This window comes from Amblyomma maculatum, chromosome 4 (genome assembly GCF_055883805.1).
Source record: "Amblyomma maculatum isolate TAMU_Amacu chromosome 4, ASM5588380v1, whole genome shotgun sequence".
Lineage (NCBI taxonomy): Eukaryota > Metazoa > Arthropoda > Arachnida > Ixodida > Ixodidae > Amblyomma > Amblyomma maculatum.
This window is the reverse complement of record NC_139347.1, coordinates 96,467,137-96,494,918: the sequence shown is the minus strand read 5'-3', so window position 1 is coordinate 96,494,918 and position 27,782 is coordinate 96,467,137. Positions and strand designations below refer to the sequence as shown.

Genomic DNA, 27,782 nt, shown 5'->3' with positions numbered 1-27,782 from the left:
TCGGCTGTTGAGCTCGGGGACGCGAGATTCCTGCCGCGGCGCGTCGGCCGCGTTTAATGTAGGTGAATTTTATAACTCGGCTGTGTGCTGTGTAAATAACTCCTGCTGTATAAGTTATCTCGGGTGACTGAAATTAAATTAGTCTTAAGCATGGTGTGTCCCTCCCTTCATTAACCTCCTGCCTTCATTGCTTTGTTCATGTGGCTAAGACATCCAGTAGGACAGTTGGCTGTATCTCTCTTCATAACCAATTTTATTATATATGCATTTTTGGACTCCACGTAGATTATCCATGATACTATCCAAGATAGTTTGCCTCTTCATTCCTTGACTAGGGTGCTTCGATGATGCGCCTACATACACCACGCACCAGCTAAGGTGATGACAGCTATGCCATTTTGCATCCCAGACAGTTTCATGACACTGTGAAATGGCTGCAGGCGGCAGCTGTTTTGGATATGTGCCGGGACACTGAATCATTCGTCAGGGTTGTACAGGGGTGCATTTATGGCCATCTTAGACCTATGAAGGTACAATATATATGTGCACCTCAAAAAGCTGAAGTAATGGCATTTAGCTTGCATTTAATTTATTTTTTTCATTAATTTTTCACTTAGTAGGAGCAGGTAGTGGCAGAAATTCACCCCTGGGCTTAGAAACCAGGAACTTTGTGTGTACGCTGCAGCTCTCAGCAGTATATGACTTCGATTGGCCACCCCTAGCTCTTAACTGCAATCAGCCATGGAAGCTCCTATCTTTCGTGGATATGGCGGTAGTAGGATCCTGCCAGACCTTCAATTTTTGCTGAGGAAAGGAAAAAAAGGAGCAACTGTTTATCTTTTGAGAAGGGGTGAAGGAAGTGGTGAGATACCAACAGGACAGGTTTATTCCAGCCAGGTGAACACTGGCACGGGCATGAGACGTGCTAGTCACAGCAAGTCTCGCGCGAGCGCGCAGCATTGCAGCCAAGCTAACCAGCCTAGCCACTGCATGTGGCTACTGCCTACAGCATCTCCCCTGACAGAAAAACAGTCTCATTTCAGGAATGAGTCATCTTCTACACCTTGTGTGCTAGTGGGAGACATCAGCGCAGGCTGTTCATGAATCTTCCGAAGAAGCAAATCCCAGGGAACGTTAGGACCTTGTCTGCGTGCGTGTCGCCGTACAGAGATGCCTCATTATGTCGTCTTGGTTGTCTCTTCTCTTCTATAGGCTTGAGAAAAGGGATAAGATAGGTTCAATTTCGTCGTACGGTGCCATTCCCAGTGTCAATCATATATGACCTGGTCGGTTTTGCGGACGCTACCACGTTTCCTTTTTGCCTTAAATCTGTAGCGCAGACTTCATCATCTTTCAAAAGGTTCGGAAGTTGCCGTGTGCCGTGTTGTCTCTCCTAGTTTCTTCACTGCTGTCTGCGGTGTTTGGTTTCAAAATTCCGAAGTTCAGTGATAGTTTCCTTTTTGCTTTAAATCTGTAGCGCAGACTTCATCACCTTTCAAAAGGTTCGGAAGTTGCCGTGTGCCATGTTGTCTCTCCTAGTTTCTTCACTGCTGTCTGCGGTGTTTGGTTTCAAAATTCCGAAGTTCAGTGATATCTGGCAAATGGGGAACAAGACTTCCGGGAGTTAGAGGAAGCTGTGTCTGCAACTGCCTCCCCATCAGTAGTTTAGAGGGGCTGTAGCCATTTTTCAGTGGAGTTGACCTGTAGGACAAGAGGGTCAATTATGTGTCTTGGGTCTTCATAGAAGTTTTGATGATTTTCACAGCAACTTCGGCGAGTCTGTTGCTTTGAGGGTAGCGCGGGCTTAATGTTAGGTGTTTAAACCCGTATTACTGAGCAAAATTCGTGATAACTGCAGACCATTGTCAGAGACCACCACCCCTGGAATGCCATGTCGGGTGAAAATTGATTTGCAGTGATTGATCACTATATTCAGTGATAGCTTCTCCTCTATCTAGATGAGTTAGCTCCGGGCATCTGGAGTAATCATCAGTTGCAATTAACCGCCAGTGGCTATTGAAAACAGATCCACTGTAACTCTGCCATAGTCTTGATGGAAACTCTGCGCTTTGAAGGGGAATTTTTTGGTTGCTAGATTCTTGACACATTCTCGACAATGTTTTATGGTGGTTGCGATGTCTTTCGCCACTGTATGCTACCAAACGAAGTCCTTGGTGCGGGCATGCGTCTTCGTGATGCCGAAGTGACCTTCGTGCAAAAGATTCAAAATTTCTTTCTTGCACATGAGTGGGATAACCACACGAGCTGCAATGAGTAGCAGATCGTCCTCTGTGATGAGCTGTTAACGATGCTCGTAGAAGGATCTCACGTCAAAAGGTAAATCGTGTTGGGAAGGCCGGTCTCTCATGCAGAGTTCTCGGAGATATAAGTACTTGTGATCTGATTTCTGGGCTTCTTTCAGCTACTCGAGGCTGTGTTGCTTGATGGGAAGGTTTGTCCTCGCACTGCGGACGAAAGCCTCGACGTCACTATCTAGCCCTGAGCCTCAAGTCTCCTGCAGAGGCACTTTGGAAAGCATGTCGGCCGTTAATTTTTGTCAAGTACATATACTAATTCGTACTGGTACTTCATCATTTGCACTGTAAGTCTTTGTAGCCGTGGTGTAAGGTCATCAAGATGTTATGGCGTAAACATAGGTACCAACGGCGTGTGGTTTATTTTGATTGTGAGCGGCTTGTCGACGACAGTCACTGAATTTCCCGCAAGTCCAAACTAAGGCAAAAGTCTTTCTCTCGGGTAGAAGCTGGGAGGCATTGGCGATGACTAAAAACTTGTCACTCGTGTTTGTCAAATCACTGCCTGTAGTCCAAAAGAAGAAGCGTCTGCACTGACCTCTGTCTCCTTAGCAGGATCGTGCATCCTTAGCACTGGTCGACATGAAAGTAGCCGTTTCCTGCTTGCTGTTGAGGAAAGTCACAAAATGAATTTGCGTTTTTAACAGTAAACAAGTAAGCGGCTGAAGCATGTCCGCAAGGTTGGGTACAAAGCGGGAAAGATACGTAGCCAATCAAAGCACCATTTGCAACTCGCTTCTATTAGTGGGACTGGTCATATTTAAGATAGCTTCAGCCTTTCTTTTGTCGCGTTTGATTTTGTGCTTGTTAAGCTTATGACCCAGGAATGTGCGCTAGGCAAGGTGAAATAGGCAGTTGTTCTCATTTAGTGTGACACCTACCTCAGCATTGCAATGGGTTGGCACCTGGATTGTACTATAAAGAATGAATTAGGAAAGAGGTCAAGGGGGCAGATTGGAGCCAACGTTAGCACTTGCTGTTCACAAAATGTCATGCAATCCCAGCCACAATGTCACTGCATTGCATTTTTGCATCAGCAGACCTTGGCATAACAACCAGCTCTCTTACTCATTCCTCGCATGGAGGGACTTTTAGGGGTAAGGGGTCTGTGCTGGCTTTCTGTGCTGCTGAGGCATGGCTCACAGACGTGTAATAGTTCAGAAGCTGGGACACATTGAAATAGCTTCTGAGGCGGTAGCTTTGTGAACTATTTTTGAGGCTCGGAAGAGAAATTCATTGACTGTTGCTGATGTGGTATGCCGCAACCACAAACTCCCGATTTCACCCACTGACCCATGAAAATGTTACTGACCTCTGCTGGTGAGTGAGTGGAGGCTGTTAAAAATGTGGGGTTCAGGAGGTAGACACTCTCATGCTCTGGTGGAATGAGCATTGGGCAAAACTGGTATTTCTATTTTGCAAGACTCGCAACAGCTTGCACTGACAACAAACCTGCATTATTAGGACACTGAGGACAAATTAAGTTGGCCTTTATCAATATGTAGGTAACCACGTTCTAGTGATAGAGGTCCGTTTTGGTGATGTTGTAACCTAGAACAGGCTATAAAAGAGAAATGTGAGTATTGCCATCGTTGTCCGTTTTCGCGAGAAAACTGTGACGTTGGCACTTCTTTTTGGTGATTTCTGTTGGAGGGAGGGGAGGATATGCATCTCTCTCTGAGGTTTGGCCTTACCACAACCTACTTCCCAACGGTGATAGTGGAGACCCTATTTCTTGAGTTCATATCATACAGCAGGGCCACAAGGGGGGCAAAAGTGGTGCATTTCTAAATGCAATTTTTCTGGTAGTAAATGTATCGTTCGCGGTCCAGCAAATAAACGTCAGCAAACCAAAGTTGGAGGGAGTTGCCCTTAGTGTCCCTGCCGATTGTTTCACATCTTGCAGAGTTCGTTGCGGTGGGAGTGTTCCTTTTGTTTTGTTTTTTTGCCAATCTTTTCAAATACTTGAGACTCTAATGGGGACCTGAATGTTGGTTTGAATTCTCTTCCAGGTGAAACGGGGCAAATATGACTATTTGAAATTCTCTTGTAAGACATTGTGTGATCTCGATATTTTCGCAGCCTCAAAGACCATGACTCTCAAGACCCTTCCAAGGAAGGGGCTGGACCTGCTACACGGCGGCGAAAGGAGGACATGGTGAGGCAGCAGTCATTGGCAAGGCATCGGTTCTCTTTTCTCTGAAGTAGTCTGGATTCAGATTTTCTGTTTAGCTATGGGAAAGGAATGTTTGCTTTGTGTAGGGCTAGGACCACCCTCCTTTGCCGAGAGCAGGAGGTTTCTTGTTTTGCACTCCTGTCCTCATAATCTCTTCCTTGTAGTGGAGGAAGAAGGGGAGGAGAAGGAAAAGTTTGGGGCAGTGGGCCACATGCTGCCTGTGGGTTTGACTCACCTGCCCTTGGCGTTAAAGAACCTCAGGTAGTTGAAATTTCCGGAGTCCTCCACTACAGCATCTCTCATAGCCTGAGTCACTTTGGGACATTAAACTCCGCAAACCAAACCAAACCTAGAGCCAGCCATGCTTTCGCAAGCTAGAATTCTGCATAACCTGACATTCTTTGGTTGCATCCTTGCCTTGGCCATCCTGTCCATCTTTTGGAACAACGTTGTTTCGATGCTGTTTTTTTTTTTTCTTTTTTACGTGTTTGGTTTTTATAGTTGCCAATATTGGGGGGAACATTCTCTCACTGCATTGCCCTGCATACTCGTGCTGTCCAAAGACCTTTGTTACCATGAGCTGCTGCCCCATTCGCAAAGGCTTCATTTGTTTCCCGTTTTGTTGGTGCCAATACTCATTTCCTCTAAAGGACTACAGACACCATATTTTGTTGGCATTTTTATAATGATTCATAAGGCATTCCTATATATGGATCACCACGTGGTTTTTGCTTATGACGGCTAAGTAATTTTTAATTCAATTTTCTTTTCTCGCCAGTTTCGGTTTCTGTTTCAGCAGTCAAGATATGACTGTGACATCGCAATCACGCATGGCATGAAAAAACAGCAATACAATCGCTGACTCTTCGTCTTTTGTAATTCTAGTCCTTGAGACAGGCTGGCTTTAGTGTTCTGCTGAAATAAAATGACCCAGGAACAATTATATCTGTTTTATTCACCCTTCACTTGACCTAGACTTGACCGGCGTCACAGCCATTGCTTGATTGTTAAAACCGAAACCGAAGCTGGTGGGAAAAAAATTCTATTGTAAATTATTCAGCGGCCGTAGGCGAATATCATGAGGCGATTCATGTACTACAGTAATGTCTTGCGTATCATTACAGAAGATAAAATACGAACTTGAAAATGGAGTGTCTATACTCCTTTAAAGTTTCAAATGAGCTAGGCAGTAATGTAGTATCTCACGGTGCGTCCTTTTCTCAAGGACACAGGTTTGATAGAGACCCTTTGAAACTAATCTGTGTGTGATTATGTGTGTCTAATCGAATTTTTTTTTTTTAATTCATTTTTTCCTTCCCCTTCCCCTCTTTGTCACCCTCATCAGGAGTAGCATGCTAGGCTCAGCACCAGGCAGGCATCTCCTGCTACCATTAAAATCTCTCTCTCTCACGGTAAATGTCGAACTGCTTGACAGTACAGTTTGTCAGATATCACAAGGGCCAGCAGGATATTTAAAGGCAAGCGTGGAGACCAAAACAACCTGGCTTTGCTTTTGGAGAACAATGGATCACCGTGTTCACCAGTCAGAAAAATTATATACATGCGAGCTTCTGATGCGCACTTTTTTCTTCATTAAAATCGAACCTCAAATTGCTGAGCGCACAAGAATTGACAACATGATGTGAAGGGCAGATAGTGGAAAAGAGTTGTACATACAAGAGGGACGAGGATCTGTGTGAGAGGAGACGGTAGCATCGCTTCAGACAGTCTTTTTTTATGAACTCGAAAACCAGATGCACTTCTGCATTGATTAGATAGAGTTTTGTTTTGCCGATATGAGATAAGCTGCCTGGAGAATGTACAAATACTTGCGCCCCGTGGCAAGGGCCAGGAAATTTGGAGCATCAGTCCTAGAAGGGCGGGCGCGGTTTACAAAAGTTAAGAGGTTATTCTGACACACTCGTGAAACCAAGGAATATACTTGAGGTATACTGCTTAAGATCTGGCAAAACTGGTGCTTGCCTAATAATGCCATTTATCAGGCTGACATACAAGAAAGCTGAATCCCTCTTGAAACATTTTGCTGGCATTATTTGATAGCCATCTAAAAGCAGTCTTGTGCTTCTTGTCTATACCTGCCATTCATGTTTTGGTGTCGTACGTTTACTTCAGCCTTGAAATGTGCCCAGAAGAACCAAGTTTCCTTTCTGCATTTGTTTTTTCTTTTCTGGGTGGTGTCACTGTGATGTCATCAGGCAAGTGGCTTGCTGAATTGAACTGTGCCCTGTTTGTTTCCTGTCACATGCAGCAATTTATGATGCATGAGGACACAGAGCTAGCTGACAGCTTGGACGACCTGCCGAGCCCACGGCAAGCAGCACGCAACCAGGCAGCAGCGCAGCGGAACCAGTTTCGGAGACAGCGTCGGAGACCCCTCTCAATGGTCGTGTTCGACACTGAGAAGGAGACAAAGCTTTACGAGTAAGCATGGGCAGTGGAAGTCGCTTCTGGTTAACCTGAACGTCGTGTCGAGGGTTTGGCGAGACATGCCAGTTGACAGATAAGGGCCAAACAAAACCCGTGTCTTTATTTCCACATTCTTATGTATCGGCATGCAGTGATAAGCTTTCAACATGCGCCACATTACCGTATTTGCACGATTCTAACGTGCCCCGATTGTAGCATGCAGTAATATTTAATGCCTGGAAACCACGACAATAACTGGTGCCGATTCTACTGCACAGAAGAAATGGTAATGCAGTGAAGAAGTGTCTGAAAATGGCTTAAAACATTTAATGGAACAAAATTGGCACAAACAAACAAAACCACGAGAGGCTGATGTCACAGACTACTCGCTGTCGGAGTCTGAAGACAGCTCTTTCTCGCTGTCTACCGACTACGAAAGGTCACCTTGAATGCCATCGAAGGGTTAGATTGCACATTTTTAAGCATGTATAACCGTTGTTAGCGGGAGGGCCTTCCACGTACCGTGAATTCATCTCGCAATGTCCCCTAGCATCACTCTTGAGACTGCGTGAGGGCCTGCTCACAGAGACAGTCACTGTACTTGAAGCGCACGTGATCCTTTACGGGCTAATTTAAGCCCTGATACTACGGTGTACATCGACCGGCTGGACAAACACTCTACCAAAAAGCGGAGGCGACTCACCGGAAGCTTCTCATCTTGCTGATACCGGTAGCAATGTATCTGGCCGTAGTTTATTCAACTGCTTCGTTTCAGGTTTTGAGATTTTGGTTTTGGTTTTGAGGTTTTTCAGTTTTGAGTCTACTTGTAACACACATGCGTTTTTAAATTTTTAAACAGTTACTTTAACAAAAAAAAGGTGCGCGTTCTAGTCATGCAAATATGGTATCACGGTTGCGCACTGCAATGCGCGCACAACTCGGGAAGACACCACACTGAACTAGACTAACTGTGCCATTTATCTAGCAATTGCAACAGAATAAAAGCTGCTGGTGTGAAGTGTTGCTTGTACGTTACTGTGAATTAATGGCCACATCACTTGCAGTAGCTCTGCCAAAATTTGATTGATGACATTCAGCTAGATAATAAGGCCGTGTCAAATGCCAATTTTTGTTGGCTATTATAAAGTCGTTTCCAGAAGCATTCCACGCTCAAGATTAGAGGTGGTGTCTGCTTGATCGAACTCTCATTTGTTGTAACCAAGGAGGTTATATAGTGAAAGCTCGTTAATTCACAACTCGTTAATTCGAAATTTTGGATAATTTGAAATAGTCATCGTGGTCCGGTCCGCAGTGCATAGAGGTCTATGCGCGTAACAGCTCGTTAACTCACTCAAAAATTGGCGCCGCCACCCATAATTCGAACTGCGCGCCGCCAAGCGGCGCTGTTAAAAACCATCGTTGGAAGCTTTCACGGCAGAACGATAGATGGCACAACCATCGGGGCGCCGCTAGGGTGCTGGAACAAGTACTAAACAGTCTTTCCTGCCGCGACTCCTTCGAGGAACAACGTTTTAATGTTATCGACCACGGTTTCGTGTTGCATTTCGTGAGCCCTCGTTTTGCACGCCGCTTGTTGTGAGCTTGTGTCCGCGAGATGTGTTCGCGTGGGAAATACTGTGCCAAGACGGTGAAGGAGAAAGTGGCTATTTTACGCGAGGTGGATGAACGGAAGGCCAGCAAAGTGGAAATCGCGAAAAAGCACGGGATTCCACCAAGCACGTTGTCGACGTACGTCCGAAATAGGAAGGCCATCGAGGATGCCTATGAAGCCGAAGATTTCGCCAGCAACAGAAAAAGGCTTCGGTTAGCCAAGTATCCGGAAATTGAGACCGCTGTGATCACGTGGGTGAAAGAAATGAGAAGCGCTGACATTCCACTGAGCGGCCCAATTATCATGGCGAAGGCGGCCGATTTCGCCCTGCGCTTGAATGTGGAAGATTTTGTCGCCTCCGAAGGATGGTTTCACCGCTTTAGAGACAGACATAATCTTGTCTTCCGGGTGTTGTCTGGAGAAGCCAAAGAAGTGGATGCAGAAACTTGTGCCACGTGGCGAAGCGGTGCTCTGCAGCAGTACTTAGAAAGCTACTCGGCACATGATATATTCAATGCTGATGAGACGGCTTTGTTTTATAAGCTCCAGCCCGACAGAACAGTAACATTTAAAGGGGACAGCTGCGCTGGCGGCAAGCGAAGCAAAGAGCGGATTACTGTTCTGGTCGCCGCTAATATGACCGGGACGGAGAAGGTCCCTCTTTTTGTTGTCGGCAAGGCACATAAGCCTAGATGTTTCAAGAACATTAGGACGCTGCCGACGGAATACTCCGCCAACAGCAAGGTGTGGATGACGGGCGAATTGTTTAAAAAATGGCTCTTGAAATTCGATCGGAGGATGGAGCTAGGGAAGCGTCAAGTTCTCCTCATTGTGGATAACTGCTCGGCACACAAAGTCGACGCCGAGCTGAAAGCCACAAGGCTCGTCTTTTTGCCCGCCAACACGACTGCGGCCTTGCAGCCGATGGATCAGGGGGTGATCAGAAGCATCAAATGTTTCTATAGGCGCCACATGATCGAGCGCATGACTTTGTGCACTGGAAACCAGAAGACCAGCACCATCACATTGCTCACAGCAATGCACATGTTGGTGCGTGCATGGGAGCAGGTCACGCCGTCCACAATTGCAAACTGCTTCCACCACTGTGGCTTTGCTGCCGGAAGTATGAAAGAAAGTGGCGACGATGGGAGTCCGGAGCCTCTGCCTGCGGCTGTGCGTGCTGTGCTGCAGGACGTCAGTTTTGATGATTACGTTGGAGTAGACAGCGATGCAGCAGTGTGCGGTGCCCTAAGTGATGAGGACATTGTCGCTGAAATTGTTGGGGAGCAGTCTGTCCCAGAAGAGGCAGAAGACGAGGACGACGACGAGGAGCAAGAGCCCGTGCGTCCATCCGCGGCAGAAGTTATGGGAGCGCTGAATGTCGCGCGCCTTTTCTTCAGCTTTGAAGAGGGGGAAGAAGACTCCCTGCGTCGGATTCGCATGCTAGAAGACCGAGTGAGTACGGTAGCCCTCAGAGAGAAGAAGCAGAAGATAACAGACTTTTTTGCTAAATAAATGTTTTTCGTGCCCTCCGGGCATCAAACGCCTTCATTTTTGCTCACTTTCATTAGTTCGAATTTTGGTTAATTCGAACTGGCCTGGCGGCCCCGTGAAATTTGAATTAACGAGCTTTTACTGTATAGAACTTCTGGAGTGGAAGTAGCGGCCAAAAAGAAAAGCCAACGTCTGCCATATTGAGAGGGGCAGAAACAACATAGTGCCGAAGGTTCGCTGCATATCAAACGTCGCATATGTGGCGCTAAACTGTCTCTCATTTGTCTGAAAATTTTCAGGCGCTTGCATCTTTTTTTTTCTCCAGTATAGACTTTTTCTCCAGTGTAGGCACCATTGTAGCGTTTTCCAGTTTGGTTAATCTATGCTCCCTATCATCTTTTGTACGAAATTTACAGTTGTAGGGTGCGACTACTTCGCAGGCAGTACTCAGACTAGCGAAAGAGATAGGTGTGAGACATATTTTGACAGAGTTGAAAAGGCATGAAGGGAATTGTCCCCAGATTAGCCTTGCTTTACTGGAAAACATAACATTGTGTTGGGGAAAATTTGGAAGCTGCAGTTTGACCAACTGCATTCTCTTTACGCCCCTCTTGTGCAAATTGCGAATTAAGTAACAACAATGTGCCTATAATCGACGGTAACGCTGATAACAAATGTTGCTCATTTCCAGCTTAAACTTGCATGTTGTCAGGAATCACAGAATTCAGTGCGAGCCTGTGTATTGAAAATGGCATGCATCGATCGGTGTGTTCAATAAATTCATAGCCAGTTTACGGGCATATTATGTGCGCTATAAAGCTCCATCTGATACCGCAGAAAAACATTTTTTACCCCAAAATGCATTCAGCGACTGAACAGAACATACCACGTCGTCGCACCAAATTTCATCATAAATATGTCAAATCAGGCAGAGAATACGGGCTCCCACCAAAGCTTTCTGACCATGAGATGATTTCGTTATGATATTTGCAAAGGTGCACACGCCAAGCGCAAATGAAACCTCTTGCGATGAGCCTGCGCTGGCCATAGCTGTAAGCTTTATGCCCCTTGCAAGATGGCTGCCGCTAGCTTCACCCACCCCCATTGGTATCTGGAGGGGGGACCGCCACTCAAGAAGTTTTATGTAACCTCCTTGGTTGGAACATTCACTATTTTGTTTTATTTTTTTATTTTTTATTTAGTATATACTGTCAATCCCCACTATGGATTGTTACAGGAGTGGGTTCATATACAAGAGGTGTACAAGTGTACATTCAAACCAGCTGAACCAGTATATCATTGTCATTGGGTCAAGCAGGAACTGTACAATCAGGTATACAATGAAAAGAGTTGCAAAAACATTTGTTATTGGTGTGCACATAAAAAAATATATATATATTTACACAATGACCATCAAAGTGCGTTTTTGTGCAAGGGCTATCTAGTACCCTTAAGAACAGATGAACGGAATTTGATGCCATCATACTCTACAGAATTTACCACATTTTATTTATTCAAGCTGGCCCTTTTGAGTGCATATAGAGGCAGCCGTTCTAGAACTGAGTTTAGTCATCATATAAGAATCAAGCAAATTTGCGTGTAATCAAGAAAAGGAAACACAATCATGAGGAAGATCTACAAGAAGTCATCAACTTTGACTTGTTGACAGCAGCGACTCCCTAGCTAGCCTAACAAAGCTTTCCAGCATATCCTGTGATGTTACAAAGCTGTCCAGCGCGTTCCAGCCACGCACAGCCCGAGGGAAAAAAGAATAATATACATTGTTGGTGAAAGCGTATTGTTCGAGCATATAGTCATGCTTATGTCGTGTTGCTCTAGAATGGCTGAAGTTGACATAAGTGACAGGATTTATTTTCAGCGCATAATGAACTAGCAGATATAGGAATTTGAGTCTATGCAGGGTTGCGCGGCTTGATAGTGTGGTCAGGCCTGCACGTGAAAGCAGCTCCGTGGGAGAGTCGGTAGGCCGATACTTGCTGTAGATTAAGCGAACCACTTACCGTTGCACCGACTCGAGCATGACTATCTTTTTGTAAAAACGGGTACCACACGATGTTCGCATATTCTAGAATTGGACGGATAAGAGCCTTGTATGCGAGCAGTTTGGTTTCTTGAGTGGAGTAACGTAGGACGCGTTTTAGAAAGAATAGCCTCTTCGTTGCTTTTTTGGTGATATGCTGCACATGAGCATTGGAACCGAACTGGCTGCGTGCCTATATACTATGTATATACTATGTACTAGTTATTATATACCGAACTGCGTGCCGTGCCCCTCTGCAAGGTGCACTTCTCCTATTGGCGCCTCAACCATCATTTTCTCCGTGCGGAGCTGGGTTGGCTGCGCAGTTTTGGGCAGCTGCTGGCAAAGCTACATGCTGCAAGGGTGCCCTCACCTTGCGTTATATTCGTGTGAATGTTATATTGATGCAATTGGCATGCATTCTTAGATGTTGCGTGTGTCCTGCGAATGCAGCCTCAAGGCCGACGTGGTCGGCTTCAAGGTGGACTACCGGCTGTACACTGGTCTGCAGCTGGCTGGCTATGAGTCTCCGGCCGAGTGTGGTCACAGCCAGGAGTGTGGTCGCTACTCTGATGGCATGTCTGGGTGTGCTTCGCCTATGGGCTGCACCATGGACTCCGCAGACGACTGTGCCGCCCCTGGTACGTAGATGTATTGTTCATTTCGCGTTTCCAACTCATTGACGTAGGGAGGTAGTGGGGGGAAATCCACACTAAAGTGTTGCGCTTTGGGTCTTGAAATGTTTGTGCATGTGTGTTTGCCTCTGGGCACATATGGGAGAGAGCTTTAGTGGAGCTTTACCATAGCAGTGGTGCTTTCTTGGGAGCAGTTACTTCTGGAGAATTGCCACCCAGGGATTGGTGGTTGCATAGGCAGTTGAAGTGCCATTAGGCAAAAATGCTAGTGTGTGTGTGTGTGTGTGTGACTGTCTGTCTGTCTGCATGGTTGCTGTGTGATGTCTCTCACGCTTGCAGCAAGACAGGCTCTAGTCAAGTACGAAAGGTGCCCCTTGATGAGAGCTGAGAGGAAAGCGCAGTAGCGTGCAGAGTGCAAAACCAATCCAAAATGAGAGGTCCAACTTTCAAGCAATGGAATGAGACAGAAAATAATTGCATCAAATGGGAAAAACAATCCTGAAAACGCATACTGCTTACACGGTTCACTGTATGAGACCATTCGAGCGTCTCTGTGTTTTTGTGTGATGAAGTCATATTTTTTAAGCATCATTACTTGCTAGCTTGCTTTGATAAATTTGGTTATATCACATGACTTCCTACTGTCATTAGAAAAGGAAAAGAGCATTAATGGTAGTGAATAGTTGATAAGGAAGACAAAAAAAACAAACATATGGCACTCTTACTTCGTTTTAGCTTGCTGATCAAGAAAGAGCACAAAACTGTGGCAGCCTTGGTGGAGTCTTTCACGGCACCTTAGAGTTCATATATGAGCTGTTTTTCGTTGAAATAATCTCTTCGGCGCTGCTGAGAACCAGGAGACCCCAGTCATTCGGTTGAGGGGGGGGACATGGCTGGAACAGAGCTGTGCATTGGATCTTTGCCAACCTTTTGACGGGTGCAAATAAATGTTATTCCTCTCTCTTGGCGGTTATTGAAGGACATTTGAGACTATGGTTATGACAGCAGTTGCTGCTTGTGCTGTCATTTGCATTGCTGCTTTTTAAAAATTAATTTGGTCCTTGTGTGTAGTAGGAACTCCGTGTTGCTTGCATTCGGCGAATTTAAGTCATTGGTTTCATCTCAGGTGAGTGGCGGGAACCTTTAGTGTAGTAGTTGAGGCCATGAGCCTTTCATGACGCATCTGCGAGCAATGAGGCTGTTCCTTTTCCTGGTTGATGTGGCAGGTGTCATCAAGATTCTCTCCGCCACAGGTACGTGAATGAGCCCACGGTGCCTGTTGCATTGCTCGGTATTGTAAAAAGCCTTGATGATTGGACATTTATAAGGGAAGGGGAAAAATGGTGAGCTGTTGGTTTACAGCCTAGTGTCTTGCATTTCACCTGCAACGCATGGTGCAGGGTCTCCACTGCCTGAGCCTGAGTGCCCTGACATGGTCCCCTTCTCTGGGGAGATTGGAGCCTTTGAGGAGTGCCCAGCGAAACCAGATGTGGAAGAGACCGACCCTCTCATCCCGTTGCCTCAAGAACGGCAGTCGACCCCTGCCAGGCGCATAAAGGAGGAGCGCATCGAGAAAGAGGTGTTTACCATGTGCAGAGCTAGGCTGGTGGCATATCAGATCTTAGGAAGGCACAGTATGAAAACAGGACAAAGGGGAAAGGCTTGCTTTTTTTTTTAAAAGACGAGTGCCACTTGTTGCAGAACATCCATCTTGCCATAACAGTGCCCTTCATTTGTCTTGTCTTTTCGTGGTGTTTCATCGGGACCTTTAAACTGATAACCCGAACTAAAGCTTTGATTTGGCTGGACAGGGATATTTAAAGCTAACACAAAGCATCTGCTTATGAAGGGTTTTGGTGAAAAAATTTAGGTGGTGTTGCATAGTTTGAAGAACCGCTACATCAGGTCAGAGTTGCACTTAGCCAGTTGCAATGGTTCTCATATGACAGTTTGGAAACCCTCAAGTGCCATTACAGGATATTTCCAGGGGGTTTGAGGGGAGGTCTTTTGCACTCCACAAAGCCACAATTTAAAAAAGATACACTAGAGCTAATTTCTCTTCTTTCTATGTTTTAATAATACTAATTGGTTCACAGGAAGCAAAAGGCACAGTATCTGTCACACTTGTTTCTGTGGACACCTGAACCACCTCGAAAGGGAAGGGAGGAATGTGGGAGTGAAAGTGGAAAGAGGAGCCGTAGTGGAGGGCTTTGGAGTAATTTTGACCACTTGGGGATCTTTAACGTGCGCTGACATTGCACAGCACACGGACGCCTCTTCTTTTCGCCTCCATTGAAACGCAGCCGCCGGCGGTCGGGATCGAACTTGGGTATGTTTTCTTAGTCAAAAAGCGTAGGGAAAGGGTTTCACCATTCTTTCTAGCCTACTGTAAAATTTGCTTCAAACCACTCCTAGTTATGGCCAATTTTCTATGATGAAAAGGAACCAGCAGGGAACAGCAATGAAGTTCTGAATGTTTGCAGATCTAACTTTATGAATGAATGAAGCACCATAATGCTTTCCCTAGTGTACCTCTCTATCTGAATGCCGTTGGTATTGTGCACCTTTTTGTAAACAGTCTTATATGAAGTGAATTTAGTGGTTAGAGTATAGAAAGATGCGCATATTCCAAATTTCGTTGCCAACAAATAAAACTGAATCAAATTCCTACAATACAGCACTTTTTTTTTTTTTTTTTTTTGCAAAGTAAGTGTGCATGTTTGAGAGGCTTGAAAGCTGAAAAGGAGATCTGCGTTTCTAGCTGCACTGTCCAGCACTTCACTGGGAAAAATAGGGTCCTTGCATTCATCACTGGAGGAGGACTGATCCCTAGCTTAAACTTCAGCGGTCATCTCGAGGCTTTCCTTGTGACAGATGGTCGCATGTGCATCTACTGCCTCTACTGCATCTACGGCATCACCGCAGGGTAACGCTACGAAACAGACTAAACCTAAAGCACAATGCACTCCTTCCATTGTTTCCCACATGTACAGGCTTCCTGTTCAGGCTGTACAGGAAATGTCGTACAAAAAACCCATCTCGTCAATGTTGAAAATGTCTCGCGGCTCACAGTTATATCTCTTGCAGCCGCCCCTGTTGCCAGTTGTTGCAGATGCCGTTGTTCAGTGGAGTGTTTTCACCATAGACGGTCTTTTTACAACTTTTTTTTAAATATTGGCCTTACATCAGATTTACATTGGGTCAGTCATCTGTTGGAAGCTGAAATTTTCGACTCCCATTTGCAGGGCTATCTCCTGCACCTTGTGCTCCAAAAGGGTACTGCTTATTGGTACTGCACGTACACTTTTTAGTTGTTTTGTTCTCTTCCATTTCACGTGCATTTTTTTTCTTTGTGCAGTGGTTTTTCATGTCTTCACTGCTGTGCGTGGTTGTCAGTCTTTCAAGTTTTGTTACTTTCGTGGCACCCCTTTTATGTACAGCTCGCATCATTTATGCTGAGCCTTTCCTCAACTTCCATGCGCGGGCTGTTGTCATTTAAGTGGAATTAAAGGGTTTTTTTTTTTTTTTGTTATTTATGTATTCATCCTGTTATACCTGATTGTGAGGTCACATGTGCTGTTTTCTACGAAATCCTTTATTCTTTTCAATAACTTTCTAGTTGAAACTACAGTCAAAACTCGATTTAATGAAACTCGATTCAACGAATATGTCCCCATTTCTCCTCGGACGTCCATAGAGTCCAACGCTTTGACTAACGAAATGAAATTTGTGATGTAGAGAAAGTCCCTAAATTTTTTTGATTGCGAGCCAACTGGTAACTTTGCAGAGCACCTTCGTTCCGCTTTTACCGAACTGCGCTGTGCGAAAAGGGATAATTTTGTACGTATTGTATTCATCAGATGGTGGGCAAAGTGATGGATGCCTTTTTTGTGGTGCTGCAGTTTGCCGGAACACACAAAGGGATGAAAGACGTGCTGGACGCATTTAAACCTTGAGAGGAATTCGTGCAGTTGTTGCTTACAAAGCATGCGCAAGCAAAGATTTCCGACTTCTTTGCGGGAGATAAATTTATAAGGCTGTTTTTTGTATAGTTAAAGGTTTGTTGTGTCTTTTCATGCACACCAGTGGTGTCTGTTGCCGCATGTCGTAATTTCATTTTTGGAGCAGTTACCCTTTGCCGCGGTAAATTTCCGGATTCTGCTACACTGTGTAACTGAATTTTTGAATTAAGTGACAGAGAAATGCCTCCCTAAATTTAACGAAATAATTTGTGGCTCCCTTCTAATCGAGCCTTAACTGCAGTGCCTTGTGTTGTTGCCTCCCTCCGTCCCATATTTGCTGCGGTTTTAGTCTCATTATATTCCATGGAGGCTGTTACATTTTGGAGCAGTTCTACATTGACACTCCCAGCAGTATTCACACAGTAAAGCATTGATGGAAATGCGAAAAATAGTCACTCTCACGCTGTTCTTGTCCCAAAAGCATGAATGCTCCTGTTGCCTAGTCTTTCCTCCTCGAAGTTGGAATTGATGAGCTCTTACTGTACTAGTGTACAAAATTTCAAACTGAATTATAGCGAGACGGCATAGCTGCCATAATTGGCTAAAACTTCAGTGGGAGGAATCCAAGATAGTGCAGCTTTTGGCCTCCTATTGCCTTGGTGTGTATCCCTGAGTCACTAAATTTTGCCATGTAGTAGCACTGAAGGAGGGAAAATTATGTTTGATGTAGTAAATATAGCATTAAGTACTTGGTGTGATGAGGTGGAACTCCTGGAAATTTGTGCTTGCTGTATTGTTGTCAAAGTCATCACTAAGCAGCTACAGCACTTTTTATTGCCTCTGCTGTTAGTGTAAAGACATGTTAGTAAATATCTGGCATTGGGGTTTTTAATATCCTCTGTATAAGAACGTATTTCTGAAGCCTGTACGGTAGCTTGGCAGCACAAACCGTCGGGCTAGTGTTGGATTGTGTTGGCAATGGACCGGTCATTGACAACACAGTACCGATATTAGAACCATGGTTCATGCTGCCCAGGTTCAGCCTGTGTGGTAGCTTCCACCCTTCCAAGCAACTCGTGCTCATGTGACAATTTTTTTTTTCTTCTCTTCCTGCTAGGAGAATATAGGACACCCATTTATAGTAATCAGACGGCTGCTTGACCCGCTAGAGGAAGTCACATGGAAAAACCGGCCCATACTTGTGCGGCGCAGGGTGCAAAAGCGTCCCTTTGACCAGTGTAACTCAGACAGTGACAGTGCGTCATCCGTCATCACGCCTGTGGCTGCTGTCTGGATCGAAGGGTGCCAGTACCCACACTGTAAGCCTCTTCTCCACTTGCTTTGTGATCGCGCCTTCTATGCCTCTAGGCTGCTAGCAGTTGGCGGTACCCTTAGTGGCAACAGCCAGGTCGTGCTGTTCTGAAAGGTTTTTGCAAGGGCACCTGGGAAATGGGCTGGTAGCTGGGTTTAAACATGCAGCTAGTGAAATAAAAAAAAAAAATAAAAAATGACAGTTTGATATTCCTGGAAACCGATCACATGAGTGCTAACTGCAAGGAGCCCTCCGAAGCAGAACCCAGTGAAGGAAAACTGCTGGAAGCATTCCTGCAGGTGAATGAATGCCTCAGCTGACAGAAGACCAGGCCTAGTGTCTAACGGTACATCATTGTTGGCATCTTATGGATGAGTATTTTCACCAGAGCTCGAAAGTGGACCTTCCTGCTTCTCCTGTCAGTGGTTGAGCCTGTTGTTGAGTGAGGCATGCTTGTTCATGTGTGTGCGTGTGTGCGTGTGTTTGTGTGTGTGTGTGTGTGTGTGTGTGTGTGTGTGTGTGTGTGTGTGTGTGTGTGTGTGTGTGTGTGTGTGTGTGTGTGTGTGTGTGTGTGTGTGTGTGTCGCGTGTGCAGTGGATTCCAGGTTTCTGCAGCGCACACCACATTGCCACTTTGCAGTGCTTCCGAGAGAGCTGCGCCTGCAGAAGGCAGACATAGTCCTAGCTGGGGGTGAGCGGTTCCTGAAAGACTCCATGAAGATCCTCAGAGTGAACAGGGACAAGTCCAAGGTCATGAAGCTAAGTGTGAGTTGGCCTGCAGTGGCTTCTCCCGTCTGTAGCATTTGGCATGCCGCTGTGCACTGTTGGTGCAGCGAAGCTCAGCATGGCTTGCAGCATTCTGGTGGATCAGACGCATCAGTGTTGATGGACCTTACTCTTCCTGTACTGTAGCTCTACCGAGAGGTGCAGATGAGCTCATGGGAAAATTTTAGAATTGAATGAAAAGTTGTTTTCTTGATGTCGTAGCAGTGTTAGGCCTTGCACGAAAGAAACTCGTTGTCAACCGTGGTGAGAGCTGCCATGACCGCTCTCGCAATGGCGGACAACGTTCACTGATCCGATAACTTCACTGAGAGCAGGGGCTGGGGGAGGCTCGTTGCTGTCGTCGTCGCTGTCATCGCATATGTTCGCAACAGCAGTAACCTCACTCTCGGAGTCCAAGTAGCCTGTCTGTTCACCACTCTCAAAGTTCAGATACTCGTCTAAGCTGACTGCTTTGGACTCCCCATCTTCTGTGCAGAGTGCATTGATGCAGTCGTAATACTCTGCTTCTTCAATCGTACATCGGTAGTCTGCATCAACAATGCTTTCACTGGAAAAACCAGCGTGTTCAAAGCATTGCCCGATCTATGTGAGCTCCACTTGTTTCCTAGCCTACACCGTGAGGCGTATGGCTCCGAGGAGGTCGATGCAGTACTCTTTGCCATTTTCATAGCAAAGGAGCACGTGCTTGAGCAGGTAGTGCTGATAAATCTTTCTTTGAAGCAGCGAGGCTTCCCAGCATTGTATAAAAAATTGTGGCCTTGTCAAGGTTGTAAACATTGTCTGCACCGTATTCGCTAAGCAGCGACGCTAAAGTTTCTTCTTCCAATCTCAACAACGCTCTTATTAGCGCTGCCACTCTCACCACAGATGGTCAGAAATGTCTAATTATTACATTCTTTAAAGCGCTAAACCATCCGTTACTACACTTGAATTCTTAGTAACCAAGCTGCAGAGCCAGGTCATTGGCCTTCTCCAGCAGTATCGTTCCAATGACAGGAAGGTGAGCTGCATATGCTTTCTGCAGCCAGCGAAGCAGAGTATATTCCACATCTTGATATGCGGAGCTCTTCCTTCGTGACCGCTTCGAAGAATGTGTCTTGCCGTAGACCTGTAGCATCTTCAACTTGTTGCTCAGTATTGTGGACACCATCGAGAGGGCTACGCTGTGCTTTTTAGCCAACTCTTCTTGGAACAAGCATTCTTGCCTGCTCTTGGATCAAACAAATTTTGCTGCAGTGTTAGTCTTGTATTTTGGCATTTTGTTGACTAGTATGGTTACAAAGCTAGCACTTCGGCACAGCCTAAACGAACAACTGCGCAGTAGCCGACCCCTAATTGCAGCGCAACACAAAGAAAGGGCGCATGCGAGACCTGCGTAGCACGTACTTGCAGCATCGGAGGCATGGGGGAAGAACGGTCGCGGCATGGAACACGTGCTGCCGCTGACGCAGTGCGAAGGAAGGTGAAACACGCCATGCGATGGAGTGGGACCGAGATCACAAGACAAAAACGGCATGCCCGCCGCGTAGCAGTGGAGAACGTCTTCTCCTCTTCAGGCTCGCGTTTCGGCGGTCTGCGGACGGCTTTGTGGACCCATTTTTGTGCCTAGAGTGCTCCGGCTTGGCCGCGTCGCCTATAAATCATCGCCATGACTATGTAGCTTTACCTCGTGGCTCCTTCGGGCCGTCGTTTCCCAGGGTTTGCGGCGAAACATAGATTCAAACTGCCCGGCATATCAGATGCCATTACCACCTAACAACACCATGCTCGTGATTTTAAACTCCCATAGCCATTGACGCCTGACTTTCTATGAACAGGGCCTTTAACGCTACCACTTTAAAATTCTCAAAACATTCGGAGCATATTCAGGCATTGTAGTATAGCACCCAAAATTTTCGAATTAACCGGGCTGGCACAGGCCGCCAGCTTGAATTATCTGGTCAGATTTACATTGGGAATTAATGGACCGCAGAAAACCTTCAAATTATTGAGGTTTTACCGTACATCGCTGTGCTGAGTACGGCGGAACCGATACACTAACACTAAACATGCTGCATTTCACTGAGCAAGCAGCTTTTGGGTGGAATTCCTCTGCCAGCACTGATCTCCCATTGTTGCAAAGGAATGCATAACGGATGGTGCAACTCTCATTTATGCCCAAGCTGCTGCGTCTTGTTTGCCACAAGTGCCACACTATTGACAATACCCTGCGCTTTGTTTTACTTGTCACATTTTTGTCCTATCCCTCCCCAAGATCTCTGGAGTGATTCCATATGCACCGGAAAAGTGGCTAACTCTTAGTGGAGATTTTAATTGGATATTTCAATAGCTGAATGACTGACCACCTTGGCGATAGTTTGCAGTGCTTGTAATGTCGTTTTATACCATATTGTTCTTGTCGAAACCTTCACATTGGCATTGACAAGTATGAGCAATGTACCGTCTTTGCCAAAAGTAACCAAGCAGCCCAGCCGTCCGGCGGAGCAAGCGCAGGGCCGAGCGGCGGCGTGGCGGTCGCCGTCGGTGGCCGCTGCTCGTCGGCTGCGAGTGTAAGCTGGCTGATGTAAGCATCCCTCGCTATCTTTCTTGGGATGATAAAATGCAAGCGGGTAGCATGTGCGGCGTATGATTTCATACCTTTAGAACGCTGAGCTAGTCATGGAGGGCGCTGTGCACAGCAAAATTCGCTCCACACTGATATTGGGCTGGCATTGTGAAGCTGTGCTCTTTGTTAGAACGCCTTGCATGTTGAATCTCAGTACACATCTCCCGTAGATGAAGTGATTCGAAAAGTAGTATTTTTGTCTCGTTTGGAATATTAGCACAGTCAGACAGGGCATGATAGAAGCCTGGGTTTATTTTTTTCCGCGATTCCTAGTCTGCGATGATGACACTTCGCTGAGCTAGAGAGAATAAAAACAAGGCAATATTTTAGGCTGTTTCTAGTGCGGCTATTCGTGTCTATGTAATGAGGCAAATTCGTTATTTTTGCATTTGCTGCTGCTTGTTAACGCACAGAAGTGCTTAATGGTTTTTGCAATTGCAACGCCAAATTGAATGCCGAAAATCTGAGCAGAGATGGCAACTGCTTCAAAAAATATTTGGCAATACCGAATGAGTGATGTAAATGTTCCCTAGCATATGATCCCCCAAAAAAGCCTTTCTATTGCAAAGGACGCATACGAAGACGTTTTTCTTCCACTTGCATTGAAATTCCTTCCGAATTAAGTTTCACCTTTTGTGCGGCCAAGGGAGTTGAGTAAAAACTGGAGTCTCAGGTTTGCAAGCTTGATCTTGTGTTGCACTTGAAGGTTCTATTTTAGTAAGTTATTTATCGAGCCACCGATGCACCACTCTGCCAGTTGGGCACTTTAACTACCAATCAAGTCACTAGGTAATAGTAACGCAAAAGTAGTTTGCTGTGCAAATCAAATGCTGCGTTTTCAGATTTCATTTCACTTCCAGAACATACTGCTGTTGGGTGGGTCACATGGTGTTCCCTTGTAAAAGAAATAAAAAAAAAGAAATGGCCGCACTTATTGAAAAAATAGGCGTCACATGTGTGAGAATGACATTTTTATGTATTTCACTCATTAAACGAAGAGTTTAGCAGCGGGCTAATGCATGAACGTAATTACCTGCGCTGAAAAAACTACGCGCTTTTTGTACGTTACCAAAAGCGGGAAAGAAGGTATTCAGCAAGAGGGGCACATGAAACAGCTGGAAGTCTTATTTTTCTCTCCTTCAGCTTAACTTAGCGTCACAGCAAATCCGATAGTGGTCAGAACAGACGACTAGGAACCGCAGGAAAAGCGCATCGAGTTTTCGAAATCAATTTCTCGCCATACTTTCCGGACAATCGAAACTAGTAGAAAAGTATGTATTTGTCTATTCGTTGCAACTACAGAAGCACTGTACCGATATTAAATGCGAAGGCATTCTAACGAAAAGCGCAGCTTCACAGCGCCAGACAAAAAGGAGCATTGTGCGAGTGATGCTATGCGGAGCGCCCTTCCTCACTAGCACAGCGTTCTGAAGGAGCCAAATCAGGTACCACACATGATACTCGGTTACTTTTTATCATCCCAATAAGGAGGGCGAGGGAGAGTGCTTACGTCAGTCAGTTTACACTCGCCGCCGGAAAGCAGCGGCCAGCGACGGCGACGGTAGCGCCACATCTCGGCCCCGAGCCTGCTCTGCCGGCCGACTGGGCTGCTCGGTTACTTTAGGCAAAAGACGGTACTTTTGCAAGCACTGCACTACTCGCGTAGCTTCAGTTTGCACGTTATGAGACTGAGTGAAAGGCTCATCGCATTTGAACAGGGAAATGAGAGTCAATAACGATCTGCGCAGTTACTGTATATTATTCGCTCGCTTAATGAACCTATTTCTTTTTCCAAGAAAAATTGACACGAGTTTAGGGAGAAGGTTCATTATCAGGGTGTCTAGCAACTAGGAGAACCGGGAACTGCCAGGGAGATTTTATGCACCGGGAAAAATTAGTGAAATGTCAGGGAAACATAAAAAATTTCGCCAAGTCAGGAAAAAGGCACAATATTCTGCAGTTCATTTTTGTTTTAAGCTGACGCAGAGCAAGAATGTTATTCGTGCTCTTATTTATTTATTTTTTCTGCTGTCTCGCCAGTGCATGGCTGAGCTGCCGCAATAGAGGAGCCAATATGCACGTGAGGTGGGTACTCAATAAGATATGTGGAAGTGCTGCGTGAGAGTAGTACGCGATAAAAAGCAGGAATAACCGCGCTGGCGGCGGCCAGCGTGAAAACAATCTGCGAGCTGTGCTGCCAAGTGCATGCAGCCATATTGGATTGGATTGGCTCGGCTGTTTTGCGGAGTGGGCGGCTTGCGTTTACTGAGGCTGGCATCAGTGCGCTCCTTATTTTCAGTAAACTTTTGATGTTCTTAACGGCCATTAATACAGCCTTTTCACTATTGTAAATTGCAGAATATAGTTAGTAAATGGCCTTTTGTTGTGAATTATTCATCTGTGCTCGCCATCATCAGCTGCTACATTCTTGAGCTTCTTCACTCATCAGGGAATTTGAACTGAAATAATCAGGGAAAACCTGGAAAAGTCTGGAGTTTTGAAAATAGTGGTTTGCTAGACACCCCGATTGTGCTGTTTTTTTTTTTTTTTTTTTTTCAGTTTTTTTCCCCAGCCACCAACAAAAGCATGCGGTCAGCCACAGTCATGTTGCTAGACGCTTATTCACTCCAGGAGGTGTTTGCTGTTATCAGGGAGTTATCCAACAAGTTTTGTGATAGTGGGCAGCGCCTGCCCACTATCATGTTGAGTAAGCCACTGCCGCCTACACTTCTGTCAAGGGCACGCAGCACCTTGGCGCTCTGCCATGTCAGCAGAGCTGGCCACCCCTGTGGTAGATCTCGTCGAATGAAAAATGTGCTGTGATGCTGTCAGCGTGTGAGATCTTGGTGCATTGCCAAGGTCTGCACTGCAAACCGTGAGGGCGGTGCAAAACAGTGGGATACGCTGAAAAAAGCTACCGCGTTTTTGTTTTCCTTCTTGTAAATTTTCACTAGGGCATGCATTATGAGAGTAGGTTTTCTACATGCAGTTCTTGATAGGCACCAAAGGGATGTGTCGACTGGCCTTATTGGTGCGGCTGTGAGAGGCAACTGTTCATGGGCCATTCTTAGTTAGCCATGCTTGCAGTATATGTGGCTTCTGCTAAGAACATAATTTTGAATCTAGTTTTTAGAATTTTTTTCACCTATGCAGCAGCGCAACAACACAAACAGAAAGATCTCATATGCGGACTTTTCAAGAAACTTTTGCTGCATCGTTCTGTTACCGGTAAATACCGCAGAAAGTACAGTAAAACCTCGTTTTTACAGATCTCGTGGAAATTCGGTTAACTCTGTCTCTCTGCGCTGTACCGGCAAGACTTTGTGTAGTTCAATGGCAGCAAACGCTCATTATCTCTGAGGCGTTTTCCCGCACATCGGTTAACTCTTGAAAACTCCGATGAGGGCTGCCAACCTTCCCGCGTTACCATGCGATACAGCATGGATGTGCATCCACAGTGGGCGTGCAATGGGAAACCTACGCAAGGTGAGTCGGTCTGCGCGCTGCTCGGCAAAAACGAAAAAACAGCGGCAAAAAAAGCTGAAGGGCAAGAAATATTATTTGTGGCCGAATTTGTGCACTTAATTTGTGCAGTCATTATATTGTTACGTGGCGACAAGCAAAGAGGACGGCACAACATGGCGATAGGGTGAAGGATGATTTAGTGGTTGGCCTAGCGCGAGGGCTCTTCTCGCGCCACTGCCTATCTTCTTCTTCGTAACACTTCCCGGGGCCACCGAGCGATCGTTCCGATCGGTTCGTTTGAAGTTGATGGTGACGTGACGGTGAGGATGTTCAAGGAAAGACAGGAGTGAATGACTTGCTTGCCACCATGATATCTGATGCATGGGTGATCCGCCTCCCCTGGAGCTGTTCAACCATCTGTCACCAGAGTCCATGGTACCGATGGCTCAAGGTCACGTCTGGCGGCTCGGGCGGGGGTTGCGTGTTCGTGTCCATCGGCTCCTTCGGGTCATTCGGGTCTTTCATCTCGGTTCTGATCGGTCTCTGTTCTCCTTGTCTTCAGGTCCGGGCTGGGGGCTGGTGGGCGGTGGTAGTTGGTCGGGTCTGGGCTGGAAGGGCTGGGGCGAAGCTGCTCGGCGATGTCCCCGGGTCGTCGGTCGATGGTCCCGGCTTCAAGATGGCGTCGATGCTCCAAGGCGAGGATGGGGATGACGTACGCCGTACCTCCAACCAAAATGTTACGTGGCGACAAGCAAAGAGGACGACGGCACAACATGGTGATAGGATGAAGGATGATTTAATGGTTGGCCTAGTGCGAGGGCTCTTCTGGTGCCACTGCCTATCTTCTTCTTCGTAACAATATGTATTTTTAATTGTTTTCACAATTAGAGGTACAGGCGTAATTCTTTAACAAAATCTTGTAATGGCCGGTAATGTGGACCTATCCAGGCGTCCACATCCGGCAGTCGACCTGGGGGAGGCCCGCATTGGAGCAGATGCTTCTGTCGGATGACATGTAGAGAGGGGCACGTCCAGAGAAGATGTGTGATGTCTTCCTCGGAGACAGGAGCAGGACAAAAGGGGCAGGTTTTGTCGAATGTGGCGTGGTATTGTGCCAATCACAACCAGGTTATCGTAAGAGTGAGGGCGACATGAAGGCGCAACCTTCAAAGCAACAAGACCTCTTCCAAGCGCACAAGACTGCCGGGGAGGTTGGTGCCACATGGTGGGAAAAGTGCTCGCGTGGCACTTCGAAGGTTCTCTTTTTCGATGAGGAGTGTAGTCGCCGGAGATGAAGGGGCCATTTCAAGGGGGCGAAGAGAAGTTGCGTTTCAGGTTGCTCCATCCACCAATGCTTTAGTGGCGTGGCTATCCCTTCGAATCTAGTGTACACGGACTGTTATCGGCTATTCCTCAAGTATGTTCTGAATCTGCAGATGGCGGCTGAGGAATCTGTGACAATGTCGAAATGACTGCTAGAGGGCATGAGAAGCAGGCAGAGAAGACATTGCATCTCGAATGGCCAACAGCTCCACCTGTGTCGATGGCCAGGATGTGGAGCAGGCATACGAGCAAGCGTCAGTTCAGGCAGAATTCCTGGACAAGCAACAGCAATGGTCACATTATCCTTGGTCACACTAGCGTCGGCATATGTCACATGTCTCCATAGAGTTTTCAGACGTGATGATTCGCCATCCATGGTTGCCTTACTGACATGTCGTGTAATGCACTAGAATTGTGTATGTTTCCCATTTCGGGGGATTTTAGAAACCGTGTGCTGTGTTTCATTCGATTGTAATCGCACATTTTGAGTGCATGAATTCGTGCAGCCAAGTTTAGTTCTTTTGCAAGTTTACTTTTGTTTTCAGCAACGGCGCTCATGTGCAGTCAGGTGGTTTGTGCTGTGCTCATGCTACTTAGTGCCACTGTATTGAATGCTATAGGTGCTCATTTTGTGTTGGAACTGTGTGTCCAGTTGCTTTGAGTCGGCGTCACTCTTGTGTAGAGCGCTTGAGCAGGGCATGCTGGGCTAAAAAAGCCGAAATCAGCTGCAGTCCAAGATTTATAGGCAAGGCTCCCGTGTCTACCTTGCTTGTGTGGGTCTCTGTGGCACTGCTCTCGCCGACCGATTTTTCAGACCCTCAAAGGGCCGAAAAGCACCTGGAAAACCAAGCAGCCCGAAAAAACAAATCCACAATACTTTTTATTTACTGCATAGCTTGAAAAGCTGGTCATTTTGTTTCTGGGTTAATCTCCTCATTCCCTCAGCCGGTTTCCTCTCCGGCATGGCGACAGGGAAAACTTCACAACGATCGCGACCGGTGTGATTTTCGAACAAAAAGAGGCGCAGGCAACTGGCAAACCAGTGTGAGTGGAGCCTTGCTGCTCCCGCATGACTCTACGTCAGCACCTTTTTTTTTCTCCCACGTAAAAGAAACGTGCCGGTGGCGGGTGTTTCCACAGGAGTGATGGAAGTCGTCTGCTGTGCGGGTTGGTTTAAAAATAAAGCAACAACAAAAAATGACGCTGTCTCGTGAGCTCCTGAAACCGTCTGGAGTTGCAATGCGCTTCGCACAAAGCTTCTGTGTATTTCACGCAAAGCTCCCTTGGAGGTCATGTTCAGTTGTGACATCCGGTGTATTGCAAAACGAATTAAAACCAGCGTCTGTTGGCAGTTGGAAGCGGGCATTTTACCGGGCACTAGAAAGGTGTGCAAATGTTGTTTTTTTTTCCCTCCGTGTTCGCGCATCGCCGCCTGCAAGCAGACTCATGCCGCCCCGGTGACCAGCGCTGCTGGCTCTCTTGCTTGCAGCTGCACGCAAGCCGTGGCGTATGGTCACGTGATAGATGCTTGCTCACGCTTACTGGCTCGCCCTTTGTGGAGGGAGGTCACACAGCTCGGGTGGCTCGATTTCAGGCAGTAACAGGCCCTTAACTCCCCACAGCTAGCGGT

General features: G+C 46.4%; 1 protein-coding gene across 2 annotated transcripts in view; it reads left to right on the top strand.

Moving 5' to 3' along the window:
- Cap-H2 (Chromosome associated protein H2) overlaps positions 1–27,782 on the top strand; it is a 95,894-nt gene that overhangs the window by 34,668 nt on the left and 33,444 nt on the right. For both annotated transcript variants that reach the window (XM_084602226.1, XM_084602227.1), the window contains 6 exons: positions 4,398–4,473; positions 6,761–6,933; positions 12,519–12,706; positions 14,101–14,279; positions 17,780–17,981; positions 18,614–18,738. In XM_084602226.1, coding sequence (XP_084458352.1) covers positions 4,398–4,473; positions 6,761–6,933; positions 12,519–12,706; positions 14,101–14,279; positions 17,780–17,981; positions 18,614–18,738 — 943 coding nt within the window. The remainder of the gene's footprint in view (positions 1–4,397; positions 4,474–6,760; positions 6,934–12,518; positions 12,707–14,100; positions 14,280–17,779; positions 17,982–18,613; positions 18,739–27,782) is intronic.